The sequence below is a fragment of the Grus americana genome, chromosome 5, assembly GCF_028858705.1.
Source record: "Grus americana isolate bGruAme1 chromosome 5, bGruAme1.mat, whole genome shotgun sequence".
NCBI lineage: Eukaryota > Metazoa > Chordata > Aves > Gruiformes > Gruidae > Grus > Grus americana.
Window position 1 is genome coordinate 17,141,058 of NC_072856.1, and position 23,373 is coordinate 17,164,430.

The following is a 23,373-nucleotide window of genomic DNA, read 5'->3' on the forward strand; positions in this document are numbered from 1 at the left end:
TTGATGATTTCTGTAAGATTACTGTCTAGGCTGTGGTGGAAAGTTGAGGACTTGTAAATCCTTAGTTTGAAGCTTAGTTTTATATTAACAGTACAGTAGACTTAAATTTTAAAATTTTGCCTTTAGTAGATATTTGCACTTCTGTTTCTTGACTGGGAATAGCTGATAGACCTCTTTTTAAAAAAATTATAAATGTTATGAAAAGTTCTTTTTACCTGGATATATATAAATGCTTAATAATTTAAACTACAGACCAGCAGTGTGTGCTTTTCTGAGTGTGACTGATGAATCAAAACTTTCCCAGGTAGAATGCACAGTTCTTATTTTTCATAGATGGATCAGCAGAACTCTAGTCTTAAAAGTTTGGGTGTAAACAAAGGTATTAATTTCAGATGTCTGAACTACACGGGGAGGGTGGTGGCCCCAGGGAATGGAACAGAAGATAACACCTTTGAGAACAACTTGGGTAGGAGAGGTTTCTTTCAACTTTTTGAAATAGGTTTTGAAGAAATATGTGTGTTTGATATGAGCTTTTTATTTAAAAAATGCATTTAGTTACAAGCAGCCTGTTTCACAGTGATATGTTAAATAATGCTGAGGCAACTAACTTTTAACCTTGAGAGAATTGTTTGTCTTTTAGTTTACCAAAAGCAGTGAAAAGAAGAATTGATGCCTTGAAACAGCTCCAGGTGAAATGTGCCCATATAGAAGCTAAATTCTATGAAGAAGTACATGATTTAGAGAGAAAATATGCAGCACTCTATCAACCCCTTTTTGATAAGGTGGGAAGATTATAATCTTTGTCTCCTTCCACCTGAGTCAGTTCTGTTTGTATATATGTAATTTTACATCTTCAGTTATGTTCTTGATTTTTTTTTTCTTGACACAGAGAAGAGAGTTTATTAATGGGGAAGCTGAACCCACAGATGCAGAATCAGAATGGCACAGTGAAAATGAGGAAGAAGAAAAACTAGCTGTGAGTGCAAGCTGGGCAATAAACTACACATATATCAGATTTTTTGAATTAATTCCTGTACAGTGTTTTCCATTGGAAGACTCCTCTTTTGGAAATAAAGGTTTTATCAGTAATGTGCTATTGTGATGAATATACTGTTATGTCCAATGAAAGCTTCTAAACTTTTACTTTAGCCTTTTTTCAAGTTTGTAACTTAAGTGAATTGAAAAGTTGCCTTTGTTTGCACTGTTCGTAACCTGTTAACAGTGTTTTCCTGATAATGGGTTCCATTCCAGTGCTACATGATACCCCAAAGTAACAGAAGACTGGCTGTTCGTCTGCCTGTCCCCTTTATTTTGGGGGACACAACTAGCTTTCATTTTCATAATTAGAAAATTAGACACAATTAGACACACACGTCACCTAGTCATAAAATGGGATTTACCTAATAAAATGTGTGCTGGCTAGTGGATTACTACTTGCCTATTGAATTAGGAGCTACCTAGATTTATGGGGGATAACATGCTCTGTAGGATGCCTTTTACTCTCCTGTCATCATTTTTGGAGATGTATACTCATAACTTGCTGCTTTTTCTCAGAGAAGCGACCTACTTACAATGCTGTGTTCGCCATTCTGTCAGGTTTTCTTTGTGTTATTTCCTTGGCCTATCTCCCTTCAGGTTCCTTTGGACACTGTTCTGTATACAAAGCAAATTGTTCTCTCTGTTTTTACTGATCTCATGAGATTTAGCATGGCACAGTACTCTGTGTGCATAAGCAAAAATGGTTTGTTAGGCTTTGTGTAAATAAAGCATTGACAGGCCACATTCCATGCAATTTTAAGATCAGAAACATGTCCAGATGGCAAGTAAACTGCTGCTTCATGTTCTTGGCTAGTCATAACCCAGCTAAGTAGCTGCTGTTCAGAAGATGTTACGTGTTTGCTGCTCTCTAGTGGTGTAAAAGGAAAGGTGCAATACAGATAATTCAGACTGTGGGTTTCCTGTTTTTTTGGGATGGAAAAGTGACTTAGTCATTCTCTTTTTATGACATTTGACATCAGTTATGTGTAGGGAATCGTCTTTCACAAAAGATTAATAATTAAAGACAATTTAATCATGAAAAATAAACATGAAAACCAACTTTCCTAAGTATTCTGCAAAATTGGGAAGCTAAAACAGTATTTCAGAGGGCAAAGTAAAGTTTTTAAATTTTTAGATGAAACACTGTAAATAGCACATGAAGCTACAGGAATGAGATGAATAGAAATGTATTTTTCTATTTGTAGAAAGAAATGTGTTTCAATTTTTTCTGTTTGTCAAGTCAGTGAAAGTGTTGCTTGATTTGTTCAGTCTTTGTACAGAAGAATTCCAGATGAGTTGAAAGTAAATCTGAATTAAATGTATATATGCTTAGTTGTGTAAATAAACCTTGTATCTCTTAACTTCATTTACAGAGAGAAAACAGTATAAATTTTAAATGTTCCTTAAACACGGCTTCAGAGATGGCAAATGTTTTGTACGTCTACTTCTGTTTATTAAATATATTAAGAAGGTGTGGTTTCACTTCATAAATATTTCTGTATTTGTTTCACAGGGAGACCTGAAAAATGTAGTGGTAATAGAAGAAAAAGCGGAAGCAGAAGAGACAAATGTCAAAGGAATTCCAGACTTTTGGTTTACTATCTTTAGGAACGTAGATATGCTAAGTGAATTAGTACAAGTAAGTTTCTCCTCTGAAAACAGTAACTTCTATCATGTGTTAAATGAATTGCTGTTTTTTCCAATTAATAGTGAGTCCTTGAGGAACGTGTATGAGACAAATCTGAACTTTAGCTGAAATTGTTGAATAATTACAAGGTTTGGTTCATTCTTAAGAATGGGGTGAACAAGCAAGGTAGATTAAAATTTTGTTCTCCTAAATATTGCCTGCTGAACAGGAATTTCTTCTTTCTTTTTTCTTTTTAGGAATATGATGAACCAATCTTGAAACATCTGCAGGATATTAAAGTTAAGTTTTCTGAACCTGGACAGCCTATGGTGAGTTTTCTCTGGTTTTTTTCTCATAAAGATTGTAGTAATAAAGAGAACAGCGTTTCAAAACTTTCATTTCATTCTATTCAGTTGGAATGTGTGTGGGGTTTCTTTCTAGGCTAATATGTTCATGCTTTGCCTTTTTATTTACCTTCAGCTTTCCTGATCCTTTGCTCTTTCATCCTTAGCCTGCATATCTGTGACATCACTGTGGTTTCTAGGTTTCAATTCTGTCTAGTTTTCACTTTTCTTTTTCTCTCTCAAATTCCAAATTAGCTACTCTTACTAAGAAAATTACGTAGCTGCTTTTGGTTTGAAAATTAATTGTGGAAAAAAATTATGGGTGCTACTTATTGTATTGAATATTTCATCAAAAGAAGAGATGTGACTTAGTAATGTTAATCAAAAACAATGAGGATGGATACTGTGTCTATTGAAAAAGATAGAAAAATATATTAGGTGGTCTTTTAAAAGTGTACCTAATGAGTAAAGTACAACTTTGACACTTTTCAGAGATTGTTTTCTTGTTTAAGTTTAGTGTACAGAAACACATACTGCATTTGTCAAAAACAAGTCATTCTGTGGCTTATTTAATTCCTGCAGACTATCCTGGAACTCCTTTTGAGGGGGAGGCAGGGAGAAGGATGAGATTTGAGTCTACACATCCTTTCTTTAAACTTCATCTTTGTACCTTTTTTCCTATGTTTTGTGGGGTTTATTTTGTCTTACGGATTTGTAGTCTTCTGACAAAGTCTAAAATAAAGTTAAGAAATGCTTCATTGAAGATTCAAGAAAGAAAGATGGAAGCAATCTCTCAAAATTGCTTTTAAAGGTTTATAACAGCTGAAGCAAAGTGTTGGTGGTTTGTTGGGGTTTTTTTGTCTTCATTATGTTTCTTCTTATTAGTACCAAACAACTTCAGCTGGTAACAGGCAAGGGAATTAGTATGGACAGAGAAAAATAGGGAATTAAGTTCCTCAGTATTGCTAGGGCTGAAGGAGAGGATATGAGGTTTATGAAGAAAATTAATTGCTTAAGCACAAAGTATTCTAGGTAGTTGGTGTGGTTTTTTTTTTCTATCTTGAAGCATATCTATTTGGTGGCATTTGGATGATTTGGGAATAGTTGTTTTTGCCTACACCATTTTTGTGTTCTCGTTCAGCTTTGTTTTACAGTACCTTAAGTTGAAGAACTGCTCTTAAAACATGAATGGATTTATCTTGTCGCGCACTGTTCGTAACCTCTTGACAGCATATTTCTGTCAATAGGTTCCATTCCAGTGCTACATAAAATCCAATAATGGAAGGCTGATAAATTCCATGTCCCTTCTGTATTTGGAGACAAAAGGATGCATTCCTAACTACTTGAGTGAAAACTGTTGTCTAGTTGTGTGTGACTGTCTTGTCTGAAATTCTCTGGCTATTGAAAATTGCTGCAGCAGTAGTAGGTTTGTACTATAAGAAGCTCACATAACCAGTGTGTAATAAATACACTAATTCTGCTGGGGATTAGGTTTTGCCACTAAAAGAAATACGTGGTAGTTAGTAATTCTCTGATTTACCATTGACCTAAAGTGATTAACTGTAGTTGCTGTCCTCCAAAAGCAGATTTACCTGGCTACAGTAATGGTGCTTACGAAGTCCTGTTTGCTATAGCCTGCATAATAAACTTCTATCTGCATGAAGCATAAGCAATTCTATTTGCATTTATTTATTTATAATATAGGAATAAACTTACATATGTTTGTATAAATATAATTTCTACTTATATATCTATTTGGACATTAGGATCGCTAGCTAGCATATTCAGACCTGGATGACGCATCTGGGTGTGACTTAGTAGCTTAAAATAAGGAAGTTTTCTTTTTTTGAATTTTATGAGAACATTTCATACTATAGGGGAAATGTAGAAACACATGCTACAAAGGTAAGCTTATATCAAAAGCAAAGACATCTGCATAAAGACTACTGGAAAGGTTATTACAACTCTTCAAATAGTATGTGAAACTTGAAGCCTCTTATTATTGTCTCCTCATTAGCAGATATGGAATGAAATCTGCAGAGACTGCATTTCAGTATATTTTTGTCTTGCTAGTCCTTGGGATCCTGCATGCTGACTAGCTACCTGTTTATAACCCCAGTGACAGTTTGTGGCATTATTTGGGTATGTTAGTCACTGGTAGTGGATAAGCTAAGTTCGTAACTCATCCTCTGAGCATGTTTGCCAGAGAGACTTGCCTTAGCTGAAGACAGCCTCCAACCATACTGGCTATCTTGAATTGCTTTAAAATGGAAATAAAGCTGAAATAGGATATGTGAAGCCAATACAGATATTCCAGTGCACATCTGGTTCCCAGTGGCTTCCTTTCCTGAAACTGTGAGTTGGAAAGGCTGCTGTTGCCACCAGTCCCCATCACTCCTTGACCACTATCTTTCCAGATCTCTGTCATGTGAGGAGATTCATGTGGTCATAGAAAGGAGGTGGTGTGGAAAGATTAAGGGGCTTTGGGAGATGAGTGAGGGATAAGTATGTTTGATGAATAGGCTGCTGCCCCCAGAGTTATTTGTCCTGTCTGCACACATTGGACACTTAAAAAGGAGGCCAAGACAGACTTGAGTGGTAACAGACCATTTTCTGGTTTGAGTCTGAAGAGTGGCTGGGGAAGTATATCCACGAGCTATGCAACATGTGGTCTACAAGGCTAGTGTTTTTGGCAGTTATCTAATCCATTTTATATGTGCACTAAGTCTAGCTCTCAGAGCGTATTGCCAGGGTAGTAAATAAAATATTTAAGGTAACTTACGCACACTATGGCTGTGCAGTAGATGTGGTGATGTTGGGGATTTTGACTTTCAACCCTACCTTCTGCGTTGTTGAACTGACCTGCCTAAGCAGACTATTTCATCCTTCAAGTAACTAAAGCAATGCTGCTGAAAACCTGTTTCCCCTGTTCCAAAGCAGTTTGAATTTTATTTTACTTTTCATAGTTGAATCTGAGTGCAAAGTGGGCACACATAGCATTTTGCAATGGATTTTTGAAAGCTTTACATATTTGAAAATTGATGCATTGTGTATGCTGTGGTTTTCTATAACTGGAGCCTTTTGTTCTCCATGTAAGAAACTGAATTTCTGCTAACAATTTTCAGGTGCCACAGGAGGGGTGAACTCAAACATAAGCAGAAACACCTGCTTCAGGCTGTATCCTGTTAAAACAGGGATGATGACTAGGCTTCCACAGAAAATTAAACCAAGACTTTTCTGAAAGTAATTATTTTTATGGTTGCTTCTAAGACAACAGTTCTATAGGTAAAGGTGAATGATATTTGGTAGATTAACGTTCAAATTATAATCAGGTAATATTAGCCAAGGTTGTTCTAGCTTCTTGCATGTTCAGAATTGGTTGACATTCTTCATTTTCTGCTTCTGCTGTATTTTGAAAGATACGTTTGCCATTAAGTTCTTATTTTTTTCCCTCTATTCAGAGTTTAATTAATGGTAATTCTACTGATGCACTATTTCAAAGATAACAATTGGTGTAACATAACACTATAATGAAACTTTCTTCCAGTCTTTCTCATTAGAGTTCCACTTTGGGCCCAATGACTACTTTTCTAATTCAGTCCTGATGAAAACATACAAGATGAAGTCGGAGCCAGACAAGACAGATCCCTTTTCATTTGAAGGACCTGAAATAGTTGATTGTGAGGGGTAAGGAAAACTTGAAATTCAAAAAACCTTCTGAAGTAATAGTCCATATCTTCCAGATGCCATTTTCTCTTACTGTGACAATGATTAATGAAGATAAAGCTTTTTGCTGATTTAAAACCAGCAAATGTTTGTAGGGATGATGATGATGATCTTAGCCTCAGCGTGCAGAAGTAACAGATACATAGATGTACATTTTCACACAGTGAGCATTTTAAATCTTACACCTTTCCAATTTAATATATTGTTGAGGTAACAAGCCTTTTACTTCCAGATAACTGGGTAAAATCATTTTAGTCGTTAAATTCCATAGACCCTCATCCTCAGTCTGATAAGTAGCCTTAGACTCTCTTGGACTCTTGCTCATCACCTTAGCAATTTTTATTCCAGCAGTACTCTGAATCTGGCAGGATTTGGTCATATGTATGGTCTGTTCTTTCAGCCTGTTTTGAGGCTGGAACATACTGGCCATGCGGTTTGGTTCTGGCAGATGTGGCTGTGTACTTCTGAATGAACTCAGAATGCCGCAATTTTGTTGTGTTCAGAAACCAACTGTGGGATGGTGAATTCTCATCTCTGTTCTGGAAGTCTGGACACCATGTTAGACTCTTTCTTCGGGTAAAAATCGTTCTGTCTAACCTAACCTATTCTCTTCCTGTCAATCAGTGATTTCTTCTCTATAACTGATGTTCAGTGCCACAGGAGAGCACCTTATTGTACCTTATTTTTCTTGGCTTCCTTGGTGGCTTTTTTCTGTCTTTTTTTTTTTTTTTTCTTCAAGGATGGGGTTTTGGTGAGAAGGTTTTTGTCATCGTTTTGGGGTTTGGTTTGTTTGGGTTTTGTGTGTGTGTGTTTTTGGTTTTGTGTTTTGGGTTTTTTGTTTGTTTTGTGTTTTTTTTAAAAACTAATACTTAAGAAATGCCAAATACTTGCTTTCTTGAAGGCACTTGGACAACCTCAAAGTCTTTTGGCTTTTAGTGCTGTATCTTGGCTTTTGAATTGAGTATTCATTTATAGTGAGGCAAAATGTCTACTTGGCTGTTCAGTGAAAGTTGTGCCTAAGTAAAAGGCTAGTCCATTTTGAAGAAAACTTTAGTTAATTCCAGCACAATATTTTCTGTTTAAGTCTTACAGAGGAGGAATCTCTTTCTAAAATTGCTGATATGTCAAAAATTTGGTTTCTGTTCATGTGTCCTGATGAAGGTTATAGATGCTGGAGTAAGTAAAGCAGGAAAACATTTTTCTGTGACTTTTCATACAGGTTAACTATAAAACTGTTGACTTTGACCATTTATCTACAGGAGAAGATATTTTGAGGCACTTAAGGGTTACTGTGACACCATTATTTCCAAAAGAAGAGAATTGGCTGTATTTACCACTCATTCTTTGCCACGTGCAATTTTGTGTAAAACTACAGGTGCACGGAGAGAGACTCTTAATTGAGATGTGTCAGTTTGCACAGTAGTAGAAAGGAACTGAAAAGTAACCTCTTTCTAGCTTGCTGTACTTGACTGCTAAGTCAGTCTCAGCACTCTCCTTTGGAGAGCTAAAATATGCCTCTCCCTGACCACTCTTTGTGCATTTATTTTTAGGGTAACTGGACACTGCCTTGGTCTGTAGTGAGAAAACATAATGTATTGTTTTCTTCTGGCAGTTAGATCAGTAGAATTATTCTCAACTGTTGAGATTTTTTTGGAATAGCTTAATCGTGTCCTCTGTTACAAAACTCTAGTAATTGGGGCAAAGAGGTATTACAGTATGGATGGGGTGAGGGCAGAGATTATTCTGAGAAGACAAATTATTTAGCTTTTTCATTTAGGGAAGTATTTGATATGTTCAACATATTCATAGTCTCTAGCACTATGATGCATCTACTTGACATCTTAGATTAAGTTGCCAGTGTGAGTAAAACTAGCTTTAGAGAATGATAAGCCATCCTTGCCTTGATGTTTGTTGCTCTCATGCTCAGTTCGTTATTTTCACTGATGCCTTGTGTTAAAATGCTGTTTCCCACATGTTGTCTCTAGGTGTACTATTGACTGGAAGAAAGGAAAAAATGTTACAGTTAAAACAATCAAGAAAAAACAGAAACACAAGGGTCGAGGCACAGTTCGGACAATTACTAAACAAGTACCTAATGATTCTTTTTTTAACTTCTTCAGCCCAATAAAGGGTAAGCTTGAAAATAAAGAATTTAGGATTCTTTATGTTGTGTTTTATTTAAATATAAATACAAATATATGCAGCTTAAACCTACCAGCTACTTATGCAGCTGCTTTGTATACTTTCCTCTTACTGGAGGAAGATAGCAAACTGCAGCCCATCCAAACAGATCATTTCATTCTGATGTTATTCTGTACAATTTGGCCATTAGGTGTGCTGTGTAAACAGGTTTCATAGTACGGAAAGAGTCTCGTGTAGAATCTCCTAAAGAAGTTGACTTGTTTTACCACAGGATGGCTCCATGCATCAATTTGAGGTTTTTAACATGCAAAAGAAATGTCTTCCAGTGTTAGTGAAGTTGTAGCGTATAGGTTTAAATGAAACCATCGTTTTAAGTGACAGAACTTCCTGTGGTTTTTTCTGTGATTAATTAGTGATCCCTAATGCTCCATACATACCTTCCTAATTTTCCTAATTATGTAATGTTAGATGGGTACTCATATATTTAAAACAATTTAGATGGATTCCAAAACCAGTTTACTTTCTGGACTTCAGAGATGTACTCAAAAAAATGGACACTGTTTGAACAGAAATACAGTTCCACTGGGAGCAAAGTGCTTAACTAACCATGCTAAATGATACTTTCTTACTAAGCACATTCATCAAGTATACACAAGCATTTCAAGCCATGTCCTTTCAAATCCACTAGCCTGATTATTTTTTTCTTTACACTCTTATAGCCTTCTTAAATTAATAGATCCAGTTGAGGGGTATTATGCTCTAATGCTCAGTTCCTTATTTTCACTGATGCCTTGTGTTAAGTGGGCTATTATGATCTACCTGTCCCTTCTAAATATCACTGTAAATCCCTGTGTACATGGGGATAAGAAACAAATGATAAGTATTTTCAAACTTGGAGTTTGTTTGGTACAGAAATTTCCTTTAAATTTAACAACCCTTTTTTTGTTGTTACAAGTAGTTGCTGCTTTCAGAAAGGGATGGAGATTTCCCTCATGATGGTTTAATACTGGGACTTTTAAAATACTTAAAAAGGACATACTCTGGAAGTAGCTGTATAAGAAAGATAAGACTAAGACATCTGCTGTCAATTGATACTTGCATTCTCAATTTGAGAACAGTAGGATCACAGTACCCAAGTAGAGGAGGGAAATCAGGTTTTGGCTTTTGGTTTTTTGTTTTTGTTTTTGGGTTTTTTTTTTTGTTTGTTTGTTTTTTTTTAACAAACAAACAAAAAACCCCCGCCCTGTTCCTTACTGGTTACAGTACCAGGCCTCTTCTCAACAATGCTTTACAAATTCATGACAAAATGTTAATCTACTTGGTAGCATCTGGGGAGAGGATAGGGTTTGTAGTGCTCTAGCAAAAGAAAATTACTATAATTACAGCATTAATTAAAATATAATTAATATAGAAACAAAATATGTTGCTCTTTAAGGGGAGAAATGCGATCTGCATGCCTTCTGAACCCATTCTTGTAGAAAGAGTATTTCCTATGCAAAAATACTTGACATCAGAATGGCAGCTTTGATGCTCTTATTACAGCATATAAAATTCTTGCAAGTGCAATTTCAGTGGGTTTAATTTAGGATGAATCTGAATTGTCTTTCAAGGTTTAATAGTTAGCTTCTGAAGACTTTATAACTTCTCATACCGGTGTTTTCTGGTATGAGATGGTCTTTATTTGTATTGTGTTTTGTCACTTTGAATATTGAGGTGAGCTAGACAATACAAACTTTTCCTAAATTTACTGTCTTTTCTTTTTGCAGTGTCTGGTGATGGAGAGTCATTGGTAAGTTTACATTTCTGAAATTGCACAATTGCTCTTTGCCATATCTTTTTTGCTAACCATCTTTACAGTGACTGTTTGGGTTATTATTAAGTACTATGTATTCTTATCGTTATTTTTGCTTTTGCCAAAGCTGAGCAGCTTCTTGATAAAATGAAAGATACTGTTGACTTCTCCAAGTAATCCATTGACATTTTTCTGTTACGCATCTTGCTGATCCAATACATCTATAAATGTTGACTGTTGGGAAGAGGTCATTGTTTTCTCTAGCCTCTCAGCACTACTGCGTGGCTGATATCTGATTTTTATTTTTTTATAAATCAATTTAAAGCATTCTGAACAATTCTATAATGTCAGGTGTCGGAACCAACAAAGTCTATAGGAGCCTTTTTAATAGAAATTGTTTCAGTGGGCCAGTAGCCTGTATGTAGAAAGTAGGAAACTTTTAAAACAAATCTAAATTCTCTAAATCTGGATTTAGACTGGCAGTGTTTCTTCTATTGTTAGAAAGTTAAGTATACTGTAAGTACATTTGACCTGAAGGTTGATGTTCATGATGGTGTGATGTTTCTCAGACCTCTAACTCTGAAATGCTTTTGTTTGTTCCTCTGTAGCACATTACACTTTTAGTAGTAAAAAAAATCAAACTGACTTGCTTTACAGGATGAAGATTCAGAGTTTACTTTAGCAGCAGATTTTGAAATTGGACACTTCTTCCGTGAAAGGATAGTCCCTCGTGCTGTGCTTTATTTCACTGGGGAAGCCATAGAGGATGATGATAACGTACGTATACTATCAGCATTTTGTTTATTAGTCACCATGTAGAAAGAAACAGTCTCTTTTTCTGATTAGACTAGTATGTAGTATTAATTACATGAGAATAACAAAAAAACTGAATAGATTCCTGTTACTTAGGAATAGGAAAGAATCATTCAACTTGCTGTGACTTGTTAATATTTGCTTCTTGAAGGGGCTTAGTTTCAGTTACTGTGTTTGAATATGCTAGACCTATTACTGCAGAAGATTTTATGCAAGTATTAGCAGAGCTAATAAAACCTTGGGTTTGTTTTTCAGTTTGAAGAAGGTGAAGAAGGTGAAGAGGAGGTGAGATGCATACTGTATCTTTTATAGATAACTAATTACCTACTGTGTTTCAGTTCCAGAAATAGTCCTATATGGAGCAGAAAATAGTTGTTTATAAATGCTCTTGTGTATGATACCTCTTTCCAAAAGAGTTCAACATTCCTGACTTGCAAAATCAATTGCTGGTTTTCCTCTTTACAAAAGTGCTTTCTACAAGAACACTTAGCCATTTTTTTTCTAGTATTTTGAAAGCTGTTTTCTGATATGAGTCAAAAATTAGATGAGCTTTTTTTTTTTGAGTGCTGCATGATAAGTTCCTTTAGTCTTATTTTTAAATATCTGTTGCTTAGTGGAATTCAGCTGTCAGCTTTTAGTTGTCATAAGCCTGAAGAGACTGGGCCTTGCTAAATGCAAATTGAAAAAGGGAGAGCGTGCAACTGCTCAGAATAGAGGCTTAAGTTAGGCTGGAATTTCTAGTATACCAAGAGCTCTGGTCCTTTTACAGTAGTGTGGTATGAATGCAAACATACTGTGAAAGGCTTTGCACAAAACCACTAAATCATACCACACTTAAATGAACAAATATCCTCTACAGATAATTATATTTTTATTTTACTGCTTTTACTGTGCTGTTCTTGCTAATTGGTTAAAGGTATGTACCTGACTGTCATCAAGTTCACCATAGCAGAGTACATCAGAAGGTGTTGAGCTGGCGGTCTGATGTGAGCTGGCAGCCTTCAGCATGCAGTCTCTTTTCTCTCTTTGCAAGTTGCAATAGAGACTTCTGGGCTTAGGCTGTTGAGTGACTAAACATTTTCTTATTTTTATTTTTTAAGCTGGGTCTTGATAGAAGTGTATGTGTATTCTTAATCTGTTTCCAGTGCCAGATGTTACTACTTGGACGTAGGCGTGTGTACAACAGAGTGCAAAACCACTGCAAAATCCTGTGCAGAAATACATAACCTGTCCACAGTAATCTAAATAAACAGACTCTTTCGAAGGAGGTCAAAACAAAGAACAAAATTAGACATACATGCTTATTACCAGAATCGTAAAATTCCAAATAATATGTCAGGTGGAAGTTAAAAAAATTGCTGGGAGGCTGCAGCAACTTATGTAGGAAGGTTGCCTTAAGCCATGCTGAATCTTTTAAATCTTAAGTTTTAAATTTTCTTTTAAAGATTTTGCTTTAAGACTTTGAAGATGCTGAATTCTTTTAAGTCAGCCCAAGTAGTTTTAATGTTGATATCTGAAACACTCTGGAATACAGTGGTAATATCGCTTGCTATTTTGTTTTTTCTCCATTACAAAAAGTTGCACTTTTAACCTGTTTTAATTTCTGTTAGTTTATCTCTATTTTGTCATAGGAGTTGGAGGGGGAAGAGGAGGGAGAAGAGGAGGAAGACGCAGAGAGTGATCCTAAGGTAAGAATTTTCATGTGCTTAGTCGTAAGACAGACTCATGAGCAATGTAACTAACGTTATAGCAGTTTGTGAAAAGATTAATACATTATTTAAAAACCAAACCCCACCCTAGCTTCTGACTGCAATGTTTTCATCTTCTTCAGCACTCAAATTGCTTTTAGAAGAAAAGCTAGTGTTTCCATAAATTGAGAAAATGTAGGGTTTGTCTTCCAACCTGCACGAAGAAAAAGATAATTTCTGAGTTGCGTGCCTTTACTCCTTAATGGTATCTCTATATAATAATGATATATATTTTTCCTTTAGAAAGGTCTTATTTCAACTATTCCGTGGCTGGACTTCAACTTAGATTTAGTCTGACAAGTCTCAACTAGCTTGCTTGTTTTCTTTTTCTTACAATTGTTCTCTTTGGTTGTCCCTCGATGGCTGCAGATTAGACCCCCGCATGTCTGTACTCAGCTAGAAATGAAAAAAAGTTAGTCCCCAACTTTGAATTTTAAACTTTACAAGACCTGGTTTAAAATTCAGCCTTAAGGGCTAGTGCTCCTTCTGATAGGTATTTTTCAATCCTTTAGTCATGGTAAAGTTAATGCTTACCTTCAGTGAAGCTGGGATAGTGATGACAGACTTGCCTTCATTTAGTTCTTAAAACATCAGCTTTTAATTTTTTATAAAGGCACAGATGAAGTGAAAGGCATGCAAAACTGCTTGATCTTTGGATGAAAGTCTTAACATGTCACTCTTCTGGCATAGAGTTTTATATACATCATCATATCACTAGTAAATGCTTTTTGTCACTATATCACAAACTGAGCTTGTTTTTCTTTAATGAGAAATACTATATACTAAAGAAAGTCTGTCTTGTGGAAAGATTGATCAAACAGGTTTAGAGTGGCAGAAATGAGTATTCTGACTGTTCTGCAGGATCGAAATGCAGTGGTGTACCTGTAATGGGGAAAAGTGGGACAGCTGAGAAAATGTTAGTTCTGAGTCAAAGTATATTTGTGCAAAGTATCAAATATCCTTTTAAAGGATTGGGTATTCTGTAGAAAAAGATCTTAAGGAATCTTGGAAGGTTATAGTTATTGCCTCCTGTATTATTTTGTACATTTCACTTTTCATTCATGCTGACAGTTCCTTTCAATTTTTTCCCATTTAGGTGTAATTTAAGTCTGTTTATCATTCATACATTTCTAGGTAAGGTGGAATTCCATTCATACCTAACTTCAAGAGTCCCATTTGTAGCCATGCGATGTGGTTTGTTTTCTAGGATTTTCTGTTTTGTTTTTTGTGTTTTCCTTGTATGGGGAAAAGAAATGGGGGAATGATGACTTCAGAGTTTAGGTTTTATTAGTAAAAAATTGAAAGAAATGTTTATAGAGATGAATGCCTTTAAATCATATAATTAGATTTTTCAGAATGACCTCCCTGCTTTCCTGGCACAACTTCTGCTTTGCCTTTGTAACAGTCAAACTGTGTTTTATATACACAGGATAAAAGATACTGAGACTTGTCAGACTTTATTTTTTCCTTGTTTCTGATTTGATGTTGCATCTCTTCACTGTTTCTAGTGTACTTGCAAATTATTTCTTAAATGTTTCCTCTGCTTTTCTTGAACTCTTGCAAGTCATCAGCTTAGTATGTCTTTTCCAACATTATTCTTATTAATGCTGCCTGACAAAGGCAGTCAGTCATTCTTAGAGGCCTTTTCTTGAGCTCTCATGGTTCTGAAAAGGTATTGCTCTCCTGCTCATCTATCCGTCTCTTTATTTAAAAGAAGAAAAACAAAAAGTTCCTTGTATACTGTCATCTTTCACCTTTCATCCTATGCCTTATAGAGAACAGTGCCTGCAACAGGCTGCATACTTGTGTGCCCTGTATTTTAGGCTTCTGTCTTTTTTTAAATTATTTTTTCTTTCTTTCTTTGGTTACTTAGGAGAAGCTGTAATCTTTCCAACTCATTCCCCTCTCTGTATAGATAATGCCTTTGTTAACCCACATAGCTCAATTTTGAGTTTTGGTTTGGGTCTTTTGGTTTGTTAACTTCCAATCTGATATGCTTTGAGAAGCCAGCCACCCTGCCTCAACATACTTGCACTGTTTATTCACCTGCAATAGTAGAACATCCATTTGTCACAGTGGCTTATATGTCATGCTGCTGCAATCTGTTACACAGCTGTCTTCCTTTCTTACAATTAAAAATTGTCAGCCACTGGCTTCAGTTTTTCAAGTCAACTTGGAATTCTGGTTTTTGTCTTTTAAGACCCCTTATCTTGTTTTCCATTCCTTCTGTCCATCCCATTTTCTGGTCCTGTTTCTCCGTGTCCCTTGCCCCTCTGCCTTTCCATTCCCTCCCTGCTTTTCTTAAATCTAGAATAGTTTTAATTTTTGTGTACACACAAAAAAAAATCACTGTTCCTTGGTCTGTTTTCCATTCAAATCCAGTTTTTCCTCTCAGTCATTTCCATATTACCTCCTCCTTTATTATTGTTACTATATTTGCTACATAAATGTCAATGCTTTCTGCTTTGTCAACTTTTCCTCCTTCCTTCCTCTCACTCCTGTCAGTTTTAAGTACATTTGAGTTGTTTGGTTAGAACCACCTCTTACAGAAAACACTTATGCTATATAATAAGTTGTGGCTTTGGAAGACTGAGCAGATCATTGGAAGTAGCTTCAGAAGATGCCATGAAAACAGATAACGTAGCTTATTTCGTCTGGTATATTTTTCTGTGTGCTCGCATGTCCTGTTCCTTTAGCTGCCTTTATTTCACATTACTGATGCTAAGCTTGAATAGAGAAGTAGCTGACAAGTAATATAGAATGCTGTTTTGAATTATGAACTAAAAAGCTGCTATGGGGAGAGACTGCATGTGCTTCAAGGTGCTTAGTCTATTTTTAACTAACAGAAGGGCCTGTTAGCAGCAAATTAATTTTCAGAACCTTTGAAGCATTCTGACCGGTTGTGGAGGAGACAGTTCAGACCACTTGCTTGCTTAGCTCCTATTAGCTCTGAGGTTTTTTTTCCCATGTATGTAGTTTATATCCTTGCTTTTTCTCATTCAATAACATACATTAGAAAATAAACAAAGATAAGGTTTAGCTTTAGGACCCCTAACTGGACTATTTCATGGTAGGACATTTGAAATATTGAAAGGCTTTCTTCCTTCTCTGCTGTAAAGGACATCAGCTTTAGTGCCTACAGCCTGCATTGATATCCCACTGTTGGCAGCAGAGTCTGTTTGGGAGTCAGATGAAATCTTGATGGGCTGCCTGTGCCCACACAGCTACTTTAGTGGATGGGAAGCTTCCCAAAAAGTTATTTGTAGAAGTAAGGAGGTAAAGGCTTGATTGCTCTTTGAATCACCTAGGAATGTGTCCTGCCTAATCTGTTTAAACATTGAAGATTAATAGAAACTCAATGTCTGTTTCAGCAGTAATTTTATGTGAAAAAGATCCGGTTTGAAAGGATTAAATTGCTAAGATGGTATGGATACATCCTGTAGAACACCAGGTAAAAGCAGTGGGCTGTGTGTATGATAGTCATAAAAGCAGTATTACTTCAGACCTGCTTTTCTTCTCCATTTTAGCACTATAATCCAGCAAACTTTAGGTGAAATTCCCTCTTTAAATTTGATGCATGTCCTCTATGTCCATAAGCAGCCGATGCAGTTTAGCTGATGTCTGAGCAAGTGGTCTGTATGTAAGCTAATTAGCTCAAGTTTCTTGCATTGTTCTCCTAGGTAATCAAATGCCGGAAGAAAAATGTTCATGTCCATTGTAGCAAGAGTATTTTTTTAATTCTGAGCAAGTGATGCAATAAACAAGAGGCAGTAGCAAAAAAGCTTTATATTGGTGCTTGTTAGCAAAAGAGAAAAAATAGGTGGAAGTCTCACTTATTTAGCTTCTATGTCTTCATTAGAACAGTGTCTCAAACTGAAATTAAAGGCCCAGAGCAGTTTAAACTCCTTGCACAGAATAAGTTCATATGACAAGTTGTAGGATTTTTTATTTTTACATCTTTAAAGTATTTAATAATATTTACTGACGTCACTACTCCATGACTACTATTGAGAATCTTTTTACAACAAGAAGAATTCTTACTTGTCTTTGTAGCACTTGTAGTGAACTTCAGTACATGTGTTTGCTGCTAAATTTAAAGTAAGGTGCAATTCCTCCTTATCTTTGCCAATTAAAGTATCTCTGTTTGATCTTTATTGCCTGGCTGATGCACTTCACCATTTCTAAGATACCTTGGGAAGTTAATTTAGGGAAATACAGCATGAATGGCAATCTTGCTAGAATGAGGAGATAAATAGCACAGGGTTTGTCTAAGGCAAATAAATGGATTGGTAGTGGTTGGCTGACCAAATGTCACCAAAGGTCTGGGCACCACAGGAAGAGCAAGCTCAAACTTAATAGCCTTGCCTGAGGGAGTATGGGTGTTGTATCTCAATCACCCTGGCAGCTTGGGGTCTGGTCCTTGATCTTACAGGAGCCATTAGAGGCCAAGTACAAATTTCAACATGCATGTGCCTGATGGGGCAGCTCTAACTTGAGGAAAATTGTTGGCTGTGCTGTTGTCATCTCAGGATTAGACTATGAGATGCTTCACGTGAGGCTGATGAGTAACTGAAGGCAATATGGAGCTGAGTGCTGGCTTGCTTGGCAAGAGCCATGCTGTGCTATTGAAATGGTAGAAGAAAATCGATTATGATAGAATCTGTATTTGAGATATTGCCTCATTACTTACGCCCTGCTTAAACATTTTATGTATGTATGGTCAAGATAGATATGCCCTCAACTGTAAGCTAAAAATAGCATAAACCAGCAGTATTTCTCTCAAAATTCTCCAACAACTGACTCATATCCGAGAACCCCTTAAACTGTTTTGTTTTTTTTGTCTGAGAGCAGTAATCAACACTGAAAGGTCCTTAAGAAGGAACGTTGTAATCTTTGTGACTCAGTTTTTACAGGATAAAGATTTATATACAATAATATGATTTAAATGTTTACAAAATAAAGACAAGTATAAAGAAAAGATAGTGAAGTTTATTAGAAAATATAACAAGGGTTTTGGTTAATCATTTAAATTTTGGCTGAAATGTTTGCAGTGGTGAACCTAAGTGTGTCTGACATAATATAACAGGTGAATAGGAAGGAAGGAGGGAGTTGGAAAGTTGGGTTTTTTAAAGTATTTTGTAATTAATGGGTTTATTACTTGATTATGGCTCTTATTCCCAATATGTAGAGGAGGGGAAGCGATGCTGTGCACCACTCTGTGGCCATGTTCAAATACAAAGCAGTTACAAGAAAAATAGATACTTTTGGAAAGCTTTTTGATAAAAATATTGCTGGTTTTTGCCTGCCTCTAAATTAAAAGGAAAAGCATGCAATTTATTACCAGTAGCAGTCAGATTTTCTTTTTTGAGAGAGAGAATGCTAATTTTGTGTTCTGTGTAAACATATTCCTCTTTTCAAGACGGAATTCATGCTGTATTTAGTCCTGGATCAGTGAAAATGAATTCACTTAAGTGTTACTTGGAACCTTAGGCAGAAGAGAGAGAACAAAGTTGAAGTTAGCCAGATGTGCTGGGAAAAGAAAACCACAAGGAAGAAGTCGGAAAGGTCTTTTGGCATATCCATGCAGAAGAGACTTTAATCCAGACTTTCAGTGGGAATGATAGTGACCACTATAACCCTAAAGCATTTTAGGTGAGGAAGAGAAACACATTCTGGCTTTAGTGCAGATTATCAGGGGCAAAATTTACAGTCTTAGTTGCACCTGTTCTTCCTCACCACAGGCAAAAAGCTTAAGTTGCTTAGCTTGTGGTCACTTCATGTATAAAGAACTCTTTCATGTGTGCTTCTTTTACATCATCTTCTCTAGGATAGTTAACCAAGAAACATTTTATTTTGCTGTCAGTGACATTCAAGGTGTCATGTTTCATACCTGCATTTTTCTTTACTAGAATTCAGCAGGTTTCTGTGACTGCTGGTTTTTTTTTTTTATAATAAACTATATTAAGAATGGTAAAGGGAGAAGCAAACAGGAAATACACAGGAATAAATTCTGCTTTCTAACAATCCTATTTTACAACAGCAACAAAGTACAGTGTAAAACCTGAAGTTCTTAGCTGTTCGAGTACTTGTTCTCCTTCCCAAACACACTTCCTTTTGCCAAAGGGGAAGTTGTTTTACTACCTAATGAAGGTTTTTCTATTTCTACATATTCAGATTAACACGTGGACTTCTTGCCCAGTGTTAAACTGCTGAATAGTTACCTGCTGGTGATGCAGAACCTAGAAGAAATCAACACATTAATTACATTTTTATCACCTTAACAGAAAGGGCAAGGCTTCTAAGGGAAGACTCAAACATGCTGCAGAGTAAGCAGCCTTGCCTTCCTCCTTCCTCGGAGTTAGTGAGGAGGTGGAAGTTTATTCTTAAACTGTTCTAATAGGAACTGAAAGTCAAATTGAGCCTGTGGTTGAGAGGAGTAGAAGATGGGTTGCTTTCTTGTTTGTTTTAGCCTTGGCCCACTGGATGGAGTGTGAAGAATGCAAACATAGATTAAAAATATTATGGGGTACCAAGCAGTTGTGGGAGGGGGGGAAAGCAATAAATACGGTGACTGCTGTTCAGACCTTTATGATCTAGCTTGAGTTTATGTGTAGCTTTTTTTTGTACATGCTAATGGTATCTCTAGCTTATCGAAAACTGCATAGCCAATTTCTTTTATTTGCTGAAGTATTTTCTTGTATGCCATTTTGATTGTAACTGGTTTTTGGTTTTTTCTTTTCCCCTTATACAGAAAGATTCCAGCCAGCCTGCTGAATGCAAACAACAGTAATAAGGAAATACCACTTGGAAGTGATATTTGAACAACTTGTAACAAATACTTGGATACCTGGCCTGCAGTTCAGGATATTCCATCGCTGCAGCACAATCTTATTAACAATGCTTAAAATTAATTTGTTTTAAAATGCATGATTTTCACTAACTTTTCTTTATTGCTTAACATGTACAGTGGCAACTTCAATGCATTTGGGAAATAAGAGGTTTAAATAAAGCACACTCTACAGCCGTTGGTACACTGTAGCGAAGTATGTCAATAGGCCTTTAGAGCCTTTTGTCCTATGCATAGGGGAATAGTCCAGACTACCAAGCGAGGATTATCCATTTTCTTGTGAAACATTCAAAATTGTGGAATATCAATGTGCTGAGAAGCTAAAGTAAATGGATTACATGTACGGTAGCTGAAACGGATAGAGCAATATGACTTTTTTGCTAGTTCCCTCCCCCCTTTTTTAATGTTTCTTGCAACCTACAAATTTGAACTAGTGCTTGAGCAGCTTTAAATGTCATATTTATTATCTCGGTAAAAACAATTGAATTGAAGTAATTTTACTTCATTGAAGGGGGTGTCATATTTGAAACTTAGTTGTTCATCTTACTATTTATTTATTCATGTTTGTAAGTACTTGGACAGAATTAGTGCTTTTTAATAGTTTTTAATATACTTGAAAAATCTTTTTCCTCTTTTGCATACAATATGGGTACTTGTAAAACACATCATTTGAATTGGTCTCACTGTAGTAGTCTAGACAGAAGAAACGAACTTGCATCAAAATGAGAACTCTTCTGGATGAAGATCAAAACACAAAGGCCAAACTGTTGCTGTTGATGGAAGTGGGTTGCAGCCAAAGAACCAGAACATTTCCATTAGTCTTATTGCTTGGTGTCCAGCATGGAAGGACCTTTCACTATGAACACGGAAACTTATCAAAATTCAATAAATCTGAAGTTTTGGTGTCTTACCTGCAACACTGAAATTATTCCATTCCACAATTTTATTTAAAGCTCTGAAGTCTTCAAAACTACCTTTTGTTGTGTGGCACTTCAGGTACACGTTTCTAGTTTCAACACCCATTGCCAACCTCTGGCAGCAGTTGAATAGCAGCTGTATCAACACTGTGACCAGGCATGTAGAGTGCTCCAGCCTTACCTTACACATTTGTAACTTAATACAGTGTTTTCAATTTGTACAGAATAGATAGAATATTCTATTAAAGTTGTGAAACATGATCGTTGGTGCCTGTCTAGTCCATAACGCTTCCTAGGTTAAAAAAATATCCCTTTGACTTTCGGTAGTGAACGGTGAAGTGTTTAACAAGGGCTGTGCCAGCTGTTTGGTGCATACAGCTCTTGTCTGAACATCCTGCTACTTTCCTTTGTTGTCAAAAGCCACCTTTGTTGTCAAAAGCCAAAGAAAAGGAGCCCTTGTAAATACTGCCTTAGTGAGTTCTTTGATGCAAATCAGAACAAACTTGCTCAATTTGCAAGTGAACAGTTTCCTTCTAGCTGTCTGGAATGTTTTTTAGAAATGGGGGGTTTTTTGGGGAAATGTCATTATCAAAGATGCCAGATGACCTAGGCAGATCAGCCAGGAACTAAACGAGGTGCTGGGGGATGTAAGCTGGTGTATGACATGTTAAGATAGCCCCTATCAATACTCTGCAGTCAGAAAATGCGTAGTACTCATGCTCAGGTGACACAGTGTTAAGGCAGGAGGGGGGAAAGAAGGCAGGAACAGGGATAGGTTCTGGACTTCTATTAAAGAAAAAAAAAGTTTTTGTAACCGGTCATTTGACTGTAGTCTACTACAGCAGATACAGAACAGTGTAAAGGCACGTCTGACAAGGGGAGGAATAATGAATGGCTAATAACAGTGCTGGTGATGTTAGGCATGTCAAATAGAGGTGTTTGACCAGTTTTTTTTTTCTTTCATATCAAAAGAAATTGAATGATAGTTCCCCCATCCTAAAGTACTTTCCACTACATGGTTAAATGCAAGTGCTGCTATCTGGAGATAAACATCTGCAAATTAGCATACTGAAGAAGTAATTTATGTGCATGAATCCTGAAAGGCTAACTTTAATTTTGAGAAAATGGGAAATTCCAGAACATGTAGAGCAAATGTGCCAGCATTCAGGGAGCGCAAATGAGATGGGTGTGTAATGAAGCTGCCTAATGAGGTGTTCATCCTCAGGAAAGCAATGGGAAAGCTGAGCTGGGATTTGTTAAAGCAGAATTAATATGAATCAATGCAGCCTAATAGAAAGCAGATCTTGTCAAAACCCAGCGTGCTCTTGCCGTTACAGATCTAGCTGATAGCAGCAGAGACAAGCATTTCATAGGCTTCTCTGTTTTCAAGTGGTTATTTATAGACTTTGTCTACAGGAAAAGTAACTAACAGGTACTTGAACAGCTTAGCTTGTTCTTTGAGCAGAAAAGAGTATGAAGAGCTGATGGGTTTGGTTGTCAGAATGTCACGGCTGGACAAATCCAGGCTGGATGGTAAATACAGGAATTGGGTGTGCAAAAAGGAGATAGAGTGATGAACTATTGGAGAAGAAAATTTTTTAAAAAAATCAATATTGTTTTTTTCTGAAGACCATGCCTTAAGACAAATAAATTGGGGGCCCCTATGCAAAACTAAGGTGGGAAGTTCTAAAAAGGGTGAGGTGATACCAAAAAAGTAAATCTCTGTGCATACATGCCTGATTGCCATCACAGCAACCTGATAAAAGAAATGGTGAAGTTCAGTCTGTGGGAACATGCTCTTTTAACGCAGTCTTCATGGCAGTAGCTTCTCATCTGAAGGAAAAAAAAAAAAAGCTCCATTTCTGGGCCTGAAAGTTGAAGCAGCTGGAACCGCTCCAAGCGAGATTAATTTGGCGTGTCACCTACTTGGGCTGCAGCGTGATTAATAGCTTCTCAGCGCCTCGGTTGTCTAGGAAGAAAGCCTTGGAGGTACTACCCCACTGCCCTGATAGAGAAACAAATAGCAAATATTCTGCTTCCAGCTGAAAATCAGGGATGGGTTGTGGTTTCTCAGGAGCCTTTTGCGCTGTGTTAGGATACCTTCATGGGAGCTTGGTATTTGGGATAACCAAGAGCTGTAGGCTTTCAGTCCAATTTCAGTAAGTTCAGTTATCTGGGGTTAGCTATCTGGTTAGGATTTGTGGTAGCTGGAAAAATTAAAATGGTCTCTGTGTGTTTCCACTCTCATTATTAAACAGGCTTTTCCTGTTTTAAAATAAAAGAGACTCGTAATAAAACTCATCCTCAGTTAAATGCTGCCTTGACGGCAGTTCCTCAAACGAACGAGGTATCACCGAGGAAGCCAGCTCAGCACAGCGC

The 23,373-nt window shown here is 36.6% G+C and overlaps 1 protein-coding gene and 2 non-coding genes across 10 annotated transcripts in view; all 3 read left to right on the forward strand.

The window, feature by feature from the left end:
- Positions 1-21,255, forward strand: part of NAP1L4 (nucleosome assembly protein 1 like 4) — a 28,607-nt gene extending 7,352 nt beyond the window's left edge. For 5 of the 8 annotated variants that reach the window (XM_054827446.1, XM_054827443.1, XM_054827440.1 and 2 more), the window contains 11 exons: positions 641-782; positions 890-976; positions 2,552-2,677; positions 2,923-2,994; positions 6,557-6,696; positions 8,721-8,866; positions 10,644-10,666; positions 11,327-11,446; positions 11,738-11,767; positions 13,114-13,170; positions 19,982-21,255. In XM_054827446.1, the coding sequence (XP_054683421.1) occupies positions 641-782; positions 890-976; positions 2,552-2,677; positions 2,923-2,994; positions 6,557-6,696; positions 8,721-8,866; positions 10,644-10,666; positions 11,327-11,446; positions 11,738-11,767; positions 13,114-13,170; positions 19,982-20,020 (982 nt within the window). In that variant the 3' untranslated portion in view covers positions 20,021-21,255. Of the gene's footprint in view, positions 1-640; positions 783-889; positions 977-2,551; positions 2,678-2,922; positions 2,995-6,556; positions 6,697-8,720; positions 8,867-10,643; positions 10,667-11,326; positions 11,447-11,737; positions 11,768-13,092; positions 13,171-14,326; positions 14,365-19,981 lie in introns of all 8 variants that reach the window. The other 3 variants (XR_008577366.1, XM_054827441.1, XR_008577367.1) reach the window with 3 other exon arrangements.
- LOC129207718 (small nucleolar RNA SNORA54) lies at positions 1,197-1,324 on the forward strand. The gene has a single exon (XR_008577523.1). It is a non-coding gene; the product is annotated as a small nucleolar RNA SNORA54 (small nucleolar RNA).
- On the forward strand, positions 4,214-4,334 carry LOC129207719 (small nucleolar RNA SNORA54). Its single transcript, XR_008577524.1, has one exon. It is a non-coding gene; the product is annotated as a small nucleolar RNA SNORA54 (small nucleolar RNA).
- Positions 21,256-23,373: the final 2,118 nt, after the last annotated feature.